Source organism: Centroberyx gerrardi, chromosome 7 (assembly GCF_048128805.1).
Source record: "Centroberyx gerrardi isolate f3 chromosome 7, fCenGer3.hap1.cur.20231027, whole genome shotgun sequence".
NCBI classification, from domain to species: Eukaryota; Metazoa; Chordata; class Actinopteri; order Beryciformes; family Berycidae; genus Centroberyx; species Centroberyx gerrardi.
In genome coordinates this window covers 31,069,334-31,085,693 of record NC_136003.1, presented here as the reverse complement: position 1 = coordinate 31,085,693, position 16,360 = coordinate 31,069,334, and the positions used below count along the sequence as shown (strand labels likewise).

Genomic DNA, 16,360 nt, shown 5'->3' with positions numbered 1-16,360 from the left:
GTGTGAAGGGGCAGCAGGTCGGGTTCGAGCCTCCGGGACAGCAAGCATCCTCCCTGCTGAAGAGCAACATTGAATTGACGCTGAATCCCTACCAGCTGCAGGCTGCTGCTCTGGAGCTGAAGCTGTGTAAACCTGATGCAAGCAAAAAGACTCAATAGAATATCTCAGAAAAAAAACCAGTAGAAAAGGGTGATAAGTCCTTTTGATTTATTTGGATCACTGTCTTGGGGTAAAAACTAAACACGTCGTCACCCATCGCCATCTTTGGAAGACTCTGCCTACAATCGGGGGGGGGGGGGGGGGGGGGGGGTTTGAAAGAGGATGCAGGGGAAAAGCATCCCTCTAGTTAATAATACAGCAGTTATTGAAACAACAGTTAATAAGACCAGGAAACCTTCGACTCGGCAACTGCAGGGATCTTAACAGCTCAATTAGTTAGTTAGTTAGCTATTTAGTTGGCAGTTACGAGGCTGGACTGTCACAGTTCCAACAAAAACAAACCAACCCTGACTGTATGCAAACAATATTAAAATCCTGCTTCCTAAGGGAGAGGCTGTTGGCTATTCTAAATGGTTCCACTGAACAAAACACTCCATTCAGATTGCAGTGAGGCAAGGCTCACACAGAAATTGGACCAGATTTGAACCGGTAAGCCTTTATTATGAGAAAGAAAGAACGAAAGAAAGAAAGAAAGAAAGAAAGAAAGAGGTAGCAGCCAGCTCCAGTGAGTATTTTTGACTTTATTGAGACAGTTCATAGTAGAGGACATGCACATACACGCTCATTCATACATGCACACACACGCACACACACACACACACACACAAACACACATAAACACACACACAGACAGAGAAAAAAGTCAGAAAGTCGAGACTGCAGGTCGGCTTGGAGTCAGCGCGTTAATCTTCCACTTTAATGTAACAATGGGCCAAACAAGACACTAATTTCCTAGTAGGTCAATGTTAAAAGAAGCCAGGTAATCCTGGCAACTCCCTTTGAAGATTTCCCTTTGATCTTTATGCCAATCCCAGGTCGAAACAGTAGCTCACAAAAACACACTCACCGTTTTTAATGTAAGAGGAAGAAGATTCATACTGAATGATGCGACAGATAAAAAAAAATGCTTTCTGACCATCAATCACTGACAGCCTACATATGATGATGCAAGATTCACTATATTGAAGGTTTATACAATACGTACCAACAATAATATGTCACATTAACATGCCAGTCTACAGGAAATAAACCTTGCATAGTTGTATTGATATCACACTGTCAAAGATGGTAAATTGGAGGAAAACTGCTGATGTGGCTTATTAGTTGAATAAACTAAATAGTTTGCCACAAAAGGGCAAAAACTTTGCCAACATTTGCCATTAGTAAATCTACAGCAAACTTTATTACTCCACATGATATTCTGTCACCGTAAACCTGTGGCAAGATAAATTACTGCCAATTTCCTGCAAGGCTTGTCTTTTTCTGTCCACGTGAATAAAGACTGAATGAAGAACAGACACAAAGGACTTCATTGTTTCCTTACACAACAGCAGCAGACAGAGAGAAGCTGTTGCTGTGCGGCTGTCGCTCCGCACGTCCCAGAACAGACATCAGACTCGAACAACAGACAGGTACAGACAGGTAGAAAGGAATCCAGGTAGAGAAGAGGGGGGTCAGAGTTGTGGTCTTTAAAAAAAAGTCAATCTAAAATGGATAAAATGACTAATTCCAACAGAGTAGAATAGATACACCTGAGCAAACAACACCTCTGAGTCACATTTTTTAGATAGAGGCAACACAACAAATAGAGAGGCCCAGTCAACTTATTGCATGCTGCGGTGTTCCTGTAGTGATATCATTGTGCAACGGGGTATACTTAAGATTCCTCCTCTGATATGACTGTGGCTTGTCTCTTTGTGCGAGGACCCGTCCCGTTCGCGGTCTGATTACGTCTGTGTTTTCCAAAGCTCTTGCCTCCAGGCGGTGGGGGCCGTACCGCCGAAACCCTCGTCTCCCCTCCCTCACTCTGTGGTGGCATAAATAGGAGCTGTGCCTGAACCTTTTCCACATTCAGTCTTCTCTTCTCCTCTCCATCCAGAGCAGACAGACAGACCGCAGACCTCCATCATGTCCTCCTTCTCACGTTCTTACGTCTCTGGGGGAAACCATATCAGTGGCATGAGGGCCCGTAGCGTGTACGGCGGCGCCGACGGCACTGGGGTTCGCATCTCCAGCTCCAGTGTCCCTAGATCCTTCTCTTCCCGGTCAGGGTTCTCTGCCGGGTCAGGGTTCGCCGCCGGTGCCGGTGCCGGTGCCGGGGCTGGCTTCAACCTGTCTGATGCCATCGACGTGTCTGACAACAAGAAGGCCGCCATGCAGAACCTGAACGACCGTCTGGCCACCTACCTGGACAAGGTCCGCAGCCTGGAGCAGGCCAACGCCGAGCTGGAGCTGAAGATCAGGCAGTTCCTGGAGAACAAGACCAAGCCTGAGGGACACGACTGCACCGCCTTCAAGGCTGTGATCAGCGACCTTCAGGACCAGGTGAGGCCGCTGGTCAAAGACCGGGCAATAATCAATGTCAGAGTCAACACTGATTTAGATCGCTTTGTCACTCTGTAGTAATACGATTTCAAAGGGCACAAAAGAAAGATTCGAAATGCGAGGTGATGTGATAACTTCATCAGAGGAGAAAACAAGAATGCAGTCTGAAAATGAAGACGTCCCATTAATCTGTACACAGAGCCTTTATTTTGATTTAAAAAAAAAAGAAAAAGCTTCGCCTGAACAAAAGCTTAGTCTGCTGAACAATAGTGTTCATCTGCTGAGAAAGACCTCAGCAAAATTTAGGTCAGAAACATAATATCCCCTGAGCCAAATTCAGTTGTGGTACAGTCAAAGAGGCAGACTGACTGCCAGACATAATAATTTGTCCTGCGGGCTCGATACAGGTGGAGCCACACCCAACATACACTCACCTGTAAACTGATCCAGCTACGCCGAGGCGCCATGCACTCCGGGTTTGCATAATATGCAGATACGAATAAAAAACACTACAACTACGAAGGGAAATTTTGCATATGTTCTTTATCTTTCAATTGATTGTGTAGCCCACATTTACATGCTGTGCCTCACAAACCTTTGAAGTTGGTGTACACTTTAATATATTCACAACGTTTTGTTTTTTTACTTTCTTAATAAGAGGTTACAGAGAGGTTATAAAGGAATCAAAATAATTACACATTGTGACACATAAAAGCAAAGGTCAGCTATAACCTGAATTTGAATGGTTTAGTGAAGCTGTGTGCTCAGGGAAGAGACCTTTGTCAGGAATACACAAGTTTTTCACAATGTTCATAGTGGAAAAAGCAAATTAATCCATGAAATCAGAGCAGGAGACTTTGTACTCTTGTCAACAGTGCACAGTCACTGATAAATCTCAAAATTAAGAAGCCATTTATACTATTTTACTATTCAGCTACATTTCTGTAATATATTTTTATAATACAATTGAGTAAAATGTCGGCATGATGGCCTGCCAAAGTGGTAAAGTAGACAAATTTGCCAGCCACACCCGATATTTACCCCTGTTTAGCGGTGTCTGGTGTTAACTTCCCTCCTGGAGCATTAGCTGAAATAGAATATACTGTAGTTTCAATAGAAAAATAGTTTGTAAATAATACTTAAGTGCTACAAACTCCTTAACCCTCAGAACAAGGTTGGTATACTCTGACTGCTCTACTGGATCAGAAGTACTTAAAGGTAGAGCTGGAGGAAACACACCCTCCCTGACATCTGTGTGACCCGCTGTGTTGTGCATCGTTTCAGATCTTTGATGCCACCCGCACAAATGGAGCGCTCTACCTGGCTATTGACAACGCTAAACTGGCTGCAGATGACTTCAGGGTCAAGTGAGTAAATGAAGAGTTACAATAGTTACATCGGCTCAGATTGGAGTTTTTGTTGCAAAGCATTTGGAGACAGAAATAATCTCAATGGTTGACTTAAACCTAAATGGGCGGAGCCAAATAATCACATTTTTTCTAGCTAAGTAACGTTAGACTGAAGCCCAGTGAAAAAGACAAGAGGTAAGAGAGGAGGATGCTAATATTATGAAGCCTAGCGCTCTGCTGCTAACTGAAAAAATACAATCTATCCATACTGAGTTATCTAGGTTAGCTAGTTAGCTAGCTGAGCTTCAAGTTCAAACTAGCCAAACTAGCCTAGAGCTATCTAGGTAAGCTAGTTAGCTAGCTGCTGACCTTCCAACATCATGAATGAATAAAAAAGTCAATGCCACTGCAAAGAGTTCCTTCTTTCCAATTCAAACTAGCTAACTTGAATGGCAAAAAAATGGTTCTTTGGCTCCGCCCACTGAGGTTTACTTCAACCAATAATGATTAATTCTGCCTCCAGAGCAGCTCTGCCTCCAAGAAATGTTTGTAGAATAAAAACTACAATGCACTACTACAATTAAAAAAAAAACTTTCTCAGCTGCCTAAGGCCAGCATACTGTTACAGGAGGAGGCAGTTATTATTTGATTTGATAAAGCAGCTGATGTGATTCATGCTGATTGATGGTCTGATGTTGCACAGGTATGAGAACGAGCTGGCCATGCGTCAGGGCGTGGAGGGAGACATCGCCGGGCTGAAGAGGGTTCTGGATGAGCTGACCCTTGGAAGATCCGACCTGGAGATGCAGATCGAAGGTCTGAGGGACGAGCTCATCCATCTGAAGAAGAACCATGAGGAGGTGGGAATGAAATGACAATCTAACATCTACAAATGAGGCATGGATGATGACGTTCATTATCAAGTATCACATAAGATACATAACCTATACCTTACAATATGTGTTCCTCCAGGACCTGCTGGCCTTGCGCTCCCAGATGGGAGGTCAGGTGAACGTGGAGGTGGACGCTGCTCCTCAGCAGGATCTGTCTGCTGTCATGGCTGGAATCAGAGAACACTACGAGACCGTCGCCGCCAAGAACCGCAGGGAGCTGGAGACCTGGTTCCAGGCTAAGGTAAGGCTATGAAATGTTTGGTTTGGGGTTTAGCTACTCTTTAAAATGCTTTTAACAACTTTGGGAAAATAATTTTACAGAACATCTACAACATGACTTACCATTTGCAAGCAAAAAAACCCCCCCAAAAAACAGACTGTTAAGAAGCAAAGGACACCACCTCCCCATATCTGCAAGCATGCAATCATTTGACAAAAAATAAGACGCGTTTTGATAGAATTAAACAGTGGCAAGTGGAGACAAAACTAACTCTGTTACACATAAGGACAGAAGAAAGGCAAAAAATAATAAAATCATAGAAAACACACTTGAAAACAATCCAGAGTAAGCATTTATTAAGCAGATATTACATTGTTATAACATGATTTGTCCATGGTCAAATTGAACATCAATTCTCAGGCTAGACTTTATTACCCCTAAAGGTAAATGGTTGGTTCAGTGCAGTCAGCATAGAATAAACAGTAGAATAAAGCTGGGTGTTTAACATCATGATACCGTAATCTGCACTCACCCTCCAGTATCACCCATTTACTTTTTGATGCACGTCCTTGATGCTCCCTCCTACAACTTGCATCTTCCATAGAGGTGATTTCTTACATTCTGTCTCTGGTTGACTTTCCTCTTACAGACAGACGAGCTGAACAAGGAGGTTGCTGTGAGCACCGAGACGCTCCAGACATCGCGCTCCGAGATCACAGAGGTCAAACGCTCACTGCAGAGCCTGGAGATCGAGCTCCAAGCGCAGCTCAGCATGGTGGGTCATTCTTGTTCTCCTCTAGATTTCTGGTGAAAGACATCTGAATGGATATACAACTTGAATTACATTTATAGAGGCTTTGCAGTTGAATCACAAATCTCTGAGTAGCCATGACTGGCTCCATCGTGGAGGTGGAGAATTGGCTGTAGCAGCTACTGCTAAATCTATAACAACCAGCTAGAAACAGAGAGCAGCTGAGTCAGCTTGTTGTGGTGTGGCTGTAGATCCATTCAGTAACGTTCTCAGTAAAAGTGAATGGTGTGATAAGGTGGATTTGGTTACTGTGACACAGTAAACTGTCTTGTCTTTAGCCCTAGTCTCTACTCCAAAACACTCTGAGTTGTAGCTTGAGAAGAGTCAGCTCAGTTAACCTGAACAAACTGTTGGTTCTTTGGCTTTGTTAGCTATCTATTAGCTAGCTAGCAGGCTAATTTAGCAAAGCAACTGATGTTAACATGCGACTAATAGCCACTACTAACGTACACTAGCTTCTACTGGATACGTTAGCTAGGGTTCAAATCAGATGTTTACAAGGCAGTGATGGGTAGCTGACCAGATCCTAGTACTAACATTATCTAAACAAAATCCATCAGATATATCAGTGGTGAAATTATCAATTATTCTGCTGAGATGGTCAAAATGTATGTTTGGAAACGCAATCAGCTGGACCGGCACTATGGCCCCCAGAGGGTCCGTTGTCACCTGCAAGCCCTGTATTCTGCACTAAACCTCGTTATCGCAGGTTTCATAATCAGGCCAAGAGAATCTGTAATCACCCCATCTTCTCCCTGCTCTCCCGTTGCAGAAAGCTTCTCTTGAAGGAACCCTCGCAGACACCCAGAACAGGTACGCCATGCAGCTGGCGGGCTACCAGAAACAGGTGAGCAACCTGGAGGAGCAGCTGGCCCAGCTGAGGGCCAACATGGAGCGCCAGGGACACGAGTACCAGATGCTGCTGGACCTCAAGACCCGGCTGGAGCTGGAGATCGCCGAGTACAGGAGGCTGCTGGACGGAGAGCTCTACAGGTGAGTAGGGTTCGACCGGGCCGATACAGGACTTTTATTAAATATCAGATATTGGCCAGACAGTGTAATCCGATGACGGAGGTTCCTCCTTGACCACAGCTACAGAAAAACAGCCTGAAAAACCTGCAAAATTAAAATTAAATTAATTCTTCATTTAAGTTATTTTTCCCTTGAATAGATGGGTGGGTCACCCTGCCTTAAGGAGCTGCTAACCCTAAAAGTAGTCTGGGTCAGTCTGGGTTTCAATGGAGAATTTTAGTGTCCCATGATGGTCTAAATGCTGTTTCAGAGGCTTTTCTACCCTGACAAGAATAAATCCTTGTAGTTTTTTTGTATGAAAATGTAAAAATGTAGCTGCATTTGGGTATCCACTGGTTTTGCAGAGAAAGCAAGGCTAATATGAGAGTCTGGCTATTGTTTCTGTGTTTCCCTCAGTCCCTCTGCCTCCACTACAACCCGTAAGGTGTTGATTGTCACCAAGGAAATCGAGGACGAAGAGGAGGACAGCTCCGAGGCTGCCAACGAAACTGACTGAAACACATCCGGGACTGAACACGTCTGAAGAAATGTCACAGCACAGAACATCTTCCCATTTACATATGCTGCCAACCGTTCTCAGAAATAAAGAAATAAAAAACTTCTGATGAACTGAGACAAATTTGTTGTGTGTGTGTGTGTGTTCAGTATTTCTGTGTTGGCATTTCTGCTCTCTATAAAGCAGGCAACACTCAGCCGGTAGCATTCAAATTGAACACAGACTTCTTTTCTCTATTTCTTTACTCACCAAGTACATGAATAAATGCACAGGAATGTAACTGAGGGACATATATGATGGCAAAGTCTGTTAATAAAACAACTAGTGCCAATTTTATTGAGATAATAAAAGACATCAACACCAAATTAATAGTATTTCCAAAGCACATTAACTTCCTAATACTCAGCTGAAGGACTTTAATTTAGAGATTTTCTGTGGAAGTGGGGTAGGATAGTCTGCTGGTGAAAGTGTCAGACATTTTCTGTTAGATGACCAATGGCAATCATGTCTGTTTGTTTTTGGGTTGGCCTGTCAATCATGCTGTACAGTGACAGGTGTTAGCCATTGAGTTGATGGAGCCATGATTGCTGGAAGCTCCTCCCCTTCTTTAAAAGATGGAGGAAAGCGTGACAACTAGTATTTGACAGAGTTGAAAACCAGGAGGGGAAACTCTAAAATCCCCCACTTTCCAACTCCTGACCTGTAAATAACACATGAAGATGATAAACCTGTTTTTATTCAAATGTGCTTTATGAATAAATTGGACTCAACATTATCCAGCTGCTTTGAGCTAACAGTACATTGTGTAATAAGCTAGCTAGCACTGCGGTAGCAAAGCAGATAGGTGTCAGTCCTCCGGTTGGATTCCTGTCAAAACAAACTCAACTGGAGAGAAACCAGAACAACACATGCCAAGATGCCACATGATTAAAGACTGTTGACTTTGGCGAGCCTCATTAGAACTGGAAATGAGGGGTTTTTTTCTCCTGTGAAAGCTAAATGACTGTCATTCCCTTCTTTGCTTCCTCAGAGCTGTTTGTGTTGCTCTGTAAAGCATTTTGTGATGAACTTGTTTTGGAAAATGAGCTTTATGAAGAAACGTGAAGTTATTTCCCTCGATGGCGAGGCTCTTCATGGTTACCACTTTATCTCTTGGTTGACTCGTTGGTTTTCACGTTATACAACACTTACACTCCACTTTCCATTCATCCACACATGCATTACACTACTGATTCTCCAAATCCCCAGAATTTTTGACTTTATTATTAATTTGAACTTTGGAAGTTTGTGTGTGGACTCTCTCATTTGTTACAAGCCTGAGCCAAGCTTGTAACGGTGGGGAAATTCAATTAAAATAAATAAATAAATAAAAAGCATCAATTAAAATGTAATTGATTATTTTTCTATACAAAGCAACTTTTGCTTTGTCTGGTGTTCAGCCCACATGAATCACATTTTCACTTTTCACTTTTTGAATTTGCATGGTGAATGAGAGGGAGCTGGATGCAAGCCCATCATCAAGACAAATTAAGTAAAGTAAACCTTAACCTTAACCTATTCACCGACACGTCTCATAGATACTGTCCGACATAACTGAGTGGATGGGCGATGTGCTGTGGATGCTCTGCACAGTATTTTTGTTTCAATTTTAGTAACTAAACATTAGCTCTTTTTCCTTTTCTTTTTTTTAGATAATAAATAGTATAAACGCTATTGCTTGATTAATTTCAATGCATTATGTCAATGTGTAAATTAGTGTTTGAGTTTATTTCAACTGTAGCTCCGAGGTGTGAATGTGTGGAAATGCAGGAATGTGAAGCAGGGCGAGGCTGAAAGTGTTCAGCAGCTAAATAATGGCTTTAAAAACATGTTTTCACAAGAAATGAGTCCTGGTGGGGTTAAAGACCACCTGACAGTGAAACTCTCCACGGAAACCAATACTGATGCAATTTTTCAAGGTGGACTCATTGATGGAGGCAGCCCCCCCCCCCCCCCCTATTCCATACTGCAGGAAAGTGTTCAGACTGTAGCTTAATCCTAAAATACTGGTTTGAAGGAGTGGGATCAAACTGCGATCATAGACATTTATTTCCATATTTATTCAATTAGCAGACCTAAAGCAGTCCACCTAAACACTTAAACACGTGTCAGGCACAGCTGAAATTGGATTTATCATACATTAACTTCTTTGTTTTTTAACGTTAATTTTATCCTATATCTTTGGATTGCAATCAACGTTACTGTTACTGTTTTGTTTTAGATCTCTGATTACCTTCTACTCCCGAACTTCCTTTAGAGGGAACAACAGTTCAGTCGAGCCTCACAGAGCAAACCAGCACTCGTAATATTACAAAGTCGCAAAATACAATCTATTTAGTTATTTTCATATAGCTAAGATTTATCCACCATCCAAGTTTCCTGGTTAGTCACAGGTGAGGCTGGTCAGATTAGAGCACTTAAAATTCCAGTTAAATGGAGTGACCTGAGTGACCTGATCCGACCTGAACCAGTCTGTCAGGGCAGCAAGCTTTTATAAAGCCAGGGCTGAAGAATATAATGAATTCATATTCACAACATGAAAGAAGACAATATCTGGATTGCAAAGAATGCAATATGCAAGTAGATAGATTTAGTTTTTATAAAAATCTAAAACTAAAAAAGTTTTTTAGTTTTAAGTGATTGTTTTGCAGCATTACACTTAGGAATGAAATCCAGGTGTATGACTTTTACCTGGTTACATAAAACATCCCAAGAGGAATTTTCATCCCTTGTTATTTCTTTAATGGTCTTGTTATCTTTAATTGAAATGGCAACAAAACTTATTTTATGCCATTCTTATCTTGCAGCTAAGAAAAACCCTAACCCTAACCCTAACCCTACATTTGTAATAGCTTTTTCATTTTTTGAATTGTATGAAGCAACTAAATGCAATGCATTAGAGCATGTGAAGAGTGGAATGCAGTGTGTGTGTGTGTGTGTGTGTGTGTGTGTGTGTGTGTGTGGGAAGGTTGACCTGACCTTTAGCACTGGGCTGAGGTTGGTTTGAGACTTGCCTGAACCAGTGTGACAAGTCAAAAGAGTAAAGAGATGACTGCCTTTACCCAATTATATAGATAAATCACACACACATGTATGCACGCACACACACGCACACACACACATACACGCACACACACACATGCACAGAATTTGGTCACCTATTTGGTCAATAAGTTTTATTGAGTTTAAAGGGTTTGTCTCTCTGTTGCAGGGCTGCTCTTGTGTTTACACTACTGTGAATAGGTATGTGTGTATGTGCAGTATGCGTTACCTTGTGTACACTGAGCAGTACAGTATATCATACCTCCTATGGGGTTTAATTCCAAAATGATGTACGTCCTTTTGGGAAAAATTTGTGACCTGAAATTCATCAATTACACAATTTCAAAAACAGATGATTCCATTCTCAAAACATTTAATAAAATAGTTTGCAAGCAAAGATAGCGTCAAATTAAAATTGGCAAAACATTAAAAGCAACCCATACTGTGCTTTGCTTTCTTAAGAGTCTGCGACAATTTTTTAAAATGGTGAAAATCTCATTTTGGAATGAAACCTTTCATATACTCAGGATATTTTAGGAAAGAATGTGTGAAATTCAAATGATCCCATCCACAACAATGTTAGCATTTGATAAGCAAAGGTCATAAAGTCGCTTATAACTTAAATGTTTTTTTTTTCCAGGGTGAATACAAGCAATCATTTTGTAAGAGTCTGTGTGAAATTTTGGCCCCTCTCATTTTAATCAAGGTTTAGGCCGTTCTGAGCTTCAGCATTCACTCTTTAAAACATGTTGGAGCCGCTTGTGAACAGATCAGTGTCATGTAGGAGGGTGTCTGGATGTTCAGGCCTCAGGCTGTGAGTGTGGACAGACATGCTGACAGGACCAGTCCGTCAGGTAAAGAAGCTACAGAGAACCGCATCGCCCAGGGGGACGGGGGCAAACCACTGAGCAGAATCTGACCAACCAAGAATGGAGAAAGTGCTGATAATTACTGAGTGTGTCTTACATTTCCAAACCCATCGGACCTGCTGGACCTCTCCTGTTGAGCAGAAACCTGTTTACCCTCTGCCCTGGTATAAAAGGAGCTCCTGTCCCAGCAAGTCTTCACTCAGCTCTCTCCTCTCCACCCAGAGCAGCAAGACCAGCCGACCAGCCCGCCTGACCTCCAGCGATGGCCTCTTTCTCCAGCCGCAGCAGCTACATGTCCACCGGCTCCCCCATGAAGAGCTCCATCATGATGGCGCCCTCCGTCGGCTCCTCTCGCCGCATCGGTGCCATGAGAGCCGGCAGTGTTTACGGCGGAGCAGGAGGATCTGGCGTCCGGGTCTCCCAGGCCTCCGGCGTCTTCTCCTCCGCTGCCGCCGGTGGCGGTGCAGGTGGCTTCAACCTGGCTGACGCCATCGACATCGCCGACAACAAGAAGGTCGCCATGCAGAACCTGAACGACCGTCTGGCCACCTACCTGGACAAGGTCCGCAGCCTGGAGAAGGCCAACGCCGAGCTGGAGCTGAAGATCAGGCAGTTCCTGGAGAAGAGAACGGCACCTGAAGGCCACGACCACACTGCCTTCAGCGTCAGAATCAGACAACTTCAGGACCAGGTGGGAGCAGAAATTAGTCTTCAACCTAACAGACACATACTGGTTTCCAGAACTGAAGAGAAAGTCAAAAGCATCAATTTTAGGATCATGCTGAATAATGTTTGGTCAAAGGATCAGATTATGCTAACATTTCGGAGGCAGATGCTCTGGAGGCAGAAATATTCTCAGTGTTAGATCTGAATGGGCGTAGCCAAAGAACTGTTTTTCTGTCCAGTGAAAAAGGCAAGGGGTTCAATGATACTTCACATTACACAAGAAACAAATTAGATCGTCTGTTAAACCATTGTACCCTAACTGTTCAAGATCATGTTTTATTTTGGTATTTCCTAATTTGTCATGTAGTGAAACTCTTTGCCTGTGGTTCACACATTATTTCTGCTTCATCCCCCCCTCAGATCTACGATGCTGCTCGTATAAACGCAGCCACCTACCTGGCTATTGACAATGCTAAGCTGGCCACCGATGACTTCAGAGTCAAGTAAGTGTGAATCTGTGTTTCTCGTTTCATTGAACTGACAGGAAGGAGCATTCTGCCTACAGGAGAAACCAACCAGGGTAAAATACTTTAACATAACATTTACCATTTTGTGGGCAATGTTCATCCAAAGCCCCTCACAGTATGATGGGTTACATTGTTATTGGGACTCAAACCCCTAACCCTACTCTACCTATATATACTACCATATACTCTACCCATATGTTTTGTTTGCAAACCGCATGTTTTGTTGAAAGAATAAACATAGATGAGATACGTGAGTGCCGAAGATTTTATAGTCTTTTTGAATCTATGCACAACTAACGACATTTAAATAATTTCTTAGACATTTGGCAATACTCAAAGGACTTTCTTTTGCACCAAAACATCATCTTGTTCATCTTAACTAAACAAAAATGCTGTTTCTACTTGAGATAATTTGCTGTAATCTAGCATTTCCAAAAATATTTCATCTACTCATACACTGTTAAATATATTTACAAAGTTTGGAGCGTCCTGGCTCTTCTGTGTTGCTTTCTTTCATTTTGACATTTGGATTTTCTTGAGTTTCCATGGTCTGTCCTCTAAGTGGAAGTCACCCTTCTGCTTCTGCAGGTATGAGAACGAGCTGGCCATGCGTCAGTCGGTGGAGGGAGACATCGCTGGTCTGAAGAGGGTTCTGGGTGAGCTGACGCTCACCAGATCCGACCTGGAGATGCAGATCGAGGGGCTGAGGGACGAGCTCATCATGCTGAAGAGGAACCACGAGGAGGTGAGATCAAATCACCTGCAAACAGGGGCTTAGAGAACCAATATAGAATGAGGTTCATCTGCATAAATGATAAGCACAGTGAAATGAAAGCACAGTTAACCATGATGGAGGAGTTACTTATACATCCTTGTGTGAATGTGTGTGTGTGTTCTTCCAGGACCTGCTGGCCATGCGCGCCCAGATGGGAGGTCAGGTGAATGTGGAGGTGGACGCTGCTCCTCAGCAGGATCTGTCTGCTGTCATGGCTGGAATCAGAGAACACTACGAGACCGTCGCCGCCAAGAACCGCAGGGAGCTGGAGACCTGGTTCCAGGCTAAGGTACGTTACTCTGTCCTGCTTTCAACAGCCACTGTTACTGCCCTCTACTGCTGCCTTGCTCAACGGCAACATCTCAACGGCAGGTCGTTACTGAGGGAAACGTTTTGTTATTCATGTCTATCCCTTTTTATAATAGCAGTAGGCAACCAGGTCTTTCTGTTTGTTTGGTTGTTTTTGCCTTTTTACAGTAAGCTTCTTTCCCCCTGTTGTTGGACCTGATAACCACTGGTGGTTCAAAAAATAAACCCAGATTTTTCCAGTCAAGCCTGCTTCTTTAGCCTTTAGCCCACTGCTGCCCCCTAGTGCTAGGCCGAGTCAAAGAAAGATCAACTGTTTAAATTACCTCATTATAGAAAGTGGGTGATTGTTTTTTTCCACATGAAACAATAGAGGAAGTTGGTAGATCACAGTTAGAGATTTTACCCTAAAAATCGATTTAAAGTTGTGGCAAGTACGTTTCTCTACCAAAACAGCTACATGTCAGGTAACCATGCATCATTGCACAGTTGGATAGTAAAACAGTGAAAGTAGCTGAATTTTGGGATGTGCCAGACATGTTTGCTGATGGACAAAAAGACAGTTTCGTTGCCCGCTTATTTGTATAACATGATAATAACTTCTGATGTGCTTTAATCCACAGACCACTGAGCTGACCAAGGAAGTGGCTGTGAGCACCGAGACCCTCCAGTCGTCCAAGTCTCAGATCACTGAGGTCAGACGAACCCTGCAGAGCCTGGAGATCGAGCTGCAGTCCCAACTCAGCATGGTAAGATGCCGAAAAAGAGGGAAAATGGTTCTGAAATTGAATGAAATATCAGTTTAATGCAGAAAATGACACTTTAATGACACTACTTTTTGTCATTTTTGCCTGGAGGTATTTTATACTACAGGTGGTTTTGGTTTGTGTGTTGACCTCAAGATAATAACTTTACGAACTATGCACAGTTAAATAACTCGGTTGAGCCATAGTATTTTATCCAGCAATGTAGTGGATGGTAAACTCAACTTACCCTGCTCTTTATTCGCAGAATAAAATGTACCCATTTTTAGGCTGACAAAGCTCTTTATCATGGTAACTCGTCTCAAACTGATGCAAGAGTATAGGGTCTTTTTAAGAGGGAAACAGTATTAATTAATATTTTCCTGAAAATGTAATTTAATTTTTATTTATTTTGGTGGTTGTTTGGTCACCTAATGGTTATAGTTCACCCTGCTTTATATTTACCACCACATCACTGAAACAAGCAAAACTATCCATGCAGAAAGCACCTCTGGAGCAATGAACCCAAAACAATTTCTTGCTTTCCAAGAATACAGTTTGACTGACCGAGTCTTCCTCCCATCTCCCGAACAGAAAGCGTCTCTGGAGGGAACTCTGGCCGACACCCAGAGCCGGTACTCCAGCATGCTGGCGGGCTACCAGAGACAGGTGGTCAGCCTGGAGGATCAGCTGGCCCAGCTGAGGGCCGACCTGGAGCGCCAGAGGGCGCTGTACGCCGAGCTGCTGGACCTCAAGACCCGGCTGGAGCTGGAGATCGCTGAGTACAGGAGGCTGCTGGACGGAGAGATCAACAGGTAGAGCACTTCATTCTGGTTCATTGGATGGTTGACAGTAGGAAGAGAGACAGGAAAGATGGGTGAGGGAGAAGGATGACATGTGAAAAGGTCCTGGGCCAGAGTCCGACCCAGGACGTTTCATGGTGTGAGCTATGAAATGAAACATGTATGCAACTTAATTTTTAATAATGTAAAAAAATACATAATTTCAACTGCAAAAGTGTTGTTTTCTAAGCAAATGTTTTAGTTTTGCTAATAACTTTTTTTTTCAAATGGTTGCCATCTCATTTTGAAATGAGAATCGTCACTTTAAGGATGTCTACTCAGCCTAGGTTGTAATTTCAGCTCATTCTAGGTAAAGTGAAAAAGCAGTGAACTTAACTGTTCTGTGTCTTCCTGTGTCTCTGCAGCACCCTCACCACCAAGACCACCAGGGTGGTGACCATCGTGCAGGAAGTTGAGCAGTGATCAGTGAAGTTGAAAGTGATCAGCTGCGACTGAGCAAAAACTTTCACCCAAATCCTGTTTGGTGGCCTTTTGGTAGCCTAACTGACATTCTTCAATAAAAATGAAGTCCTACAGTGATGCTGTCTTCCATCTGTTTTTATTTGACTGATACTCAAATGGATGGGAATGTTTCTACTGAATAAAGTAGGGAACATTTGAGCAGTAAATGTGTGAGAGACGGCCTGTGTTAGCTGTTTATATTATTTGTACCCAAAGGGGCAGAAAGTGCCTGGTAATTTGTGCAGCTGGATGGTGAAAACCTCACTAAAATCCATAAATACTATCTCATAACATGGAGATTGGACATCTGAGTAAATGAGAAACGGCACGGTTGCACTAGCATACTAGTATTTATATTCCCAAAATTTACTACTGTAAAGTGTTTAAAACCAAATGAAATTAAACTTAAAATGAGACTTTATCATAAAATGTTATCACGTATCATTGTGTTGCAATTGCCATATCAATGAACAAGGAACCCTTTTATTCCAGTTGTAGTAGATTTTATCAATAAATATGGCCTTTGACTCCAGGAGGTGTGGGAAGTAAGTAAATGAAAGATGAGTTGTGGGGTGCCCTGGTGGCTCAACCGGTGGAGTGCATACCATTATGGCTAAATCCTAATCACAGCAGCATGGGTTGGAATCCAGTCTGTGCCTTTTGCTGCATGTCATCCCCCCTCTCCCTGCCCATCTCTACTGATCTATCAATAAAGGCAATAAAGGCAATAAAGGGGAGACTGTT

General features: G+C 42.8%; 2 protein-coding genes across 2 annotated transcripts; both read left to right on the top strand.

The window, feature by feature from the left end:
* The first annotated feature begins 2,063 nt into the window (after window positions 1–2,063).
* Window positions 2,064–7,468, top strand: LOC139917393 (keratin, type I cytoskeletal 50 kDa-like). Its single transcript, XM_071906507.2, has 7 exons — window positions 2,064–2,544; window positions 3,829–3,911; window positions 4,597–4,753; window positions 4,866–5,027; window positions 5,656–5,781; window positions 6,590–6,810; window positions 7,246–7,468. The coding sequence occupies exons 1-7, from the start codon at window positions 2,128–2,130 to the stop codon at window positions 7,343–7,345; spliced, it is 1,266 nt and encodes a 421-aa protein (XP_071762608.2). The 5' UTR covers window positions 2,064–2,127; the 3' UTR covers window positions 7,346–7,468.
* A 4,089-nt stretch (window positions 7,469–11,557) lies between these two features.
* LOC139917395 (keratin, type I cytoskeletal 50 kDa-like) lies at window positions 11,558–15,592 on the top strand. Its single transcript, XM_071906511.2, has 7 exons — window positions 11,558–11,986; window positions 12,382–12,464; window positions 13,077–13,233; window positions 13,391–13,552; window positions 14,193–14,318; window positions 14,907–15,127; window positions 15,520–15,592. Exons 1-7 carry the CDS (start codon window positions 11,558–11,560, stop codon window positions 15,575–15,577), a joined length of 1,236 nt encoding a protein of 411 aa, XP_071762612.2. The 3' UTR covers window positions 15,578–15,592.
* The last annotated feature ends 768 nt before the right edge of the window (window positions 15,593–16,360 follow it).

What these genes read in the sequence shown, in the direction of transcription:
- LOC139917393 (XM_071906507.2), top strand. Translation starts at nt 2,128, where the DNA reads ATGTCCTCCTTCTCACGTTCTTACGTCTCTGGGGGAAACCATATCAGT. An exon ending in GCAGATGACTTCAGGGTCAA is followed by an intron (nt 3,912 to 4,596) that starts GTGAGTAAATGA and finishes GATGTTGCACAG; the next exon opens with GTATGAGAACGAGCTGGCCA. An exon ending in CTGGACGGAGAGCTCTACAG is followed by an intron (nt 6,811 to 7,245) that starts GTGAGTAGGGTT and finishes TGTTTCCCTCAG; the next exon opens with TCCCTCTGCCTCCACTACAA.
- LOC139917395 (XM_071906511.2), top strand. Translation starts at nt 11,558, where the DNA reads ATGGCCTCTTTCTCCAGCCGCAGCAGCTACATGTCCACCGGCTCCCCC. An exon ending in AGACCTGGTTCCAGGCTAAG is followed by an intron (nt 13,553 to 14,192) that starts GTACGTTACTCT and finishes TTTAATCCACAG; the next exon opens with ACCACTGAGCTGACCAAGGA. An exon ending in CTGGACGGAGAGATCAACAG is followed by an intron (nt 15,128 to 15,519) that starts GTAGAGCACTTC and finishes GTGTCTCTGCAG; the next exon opens with CACCCTCACCACCAAGACCA.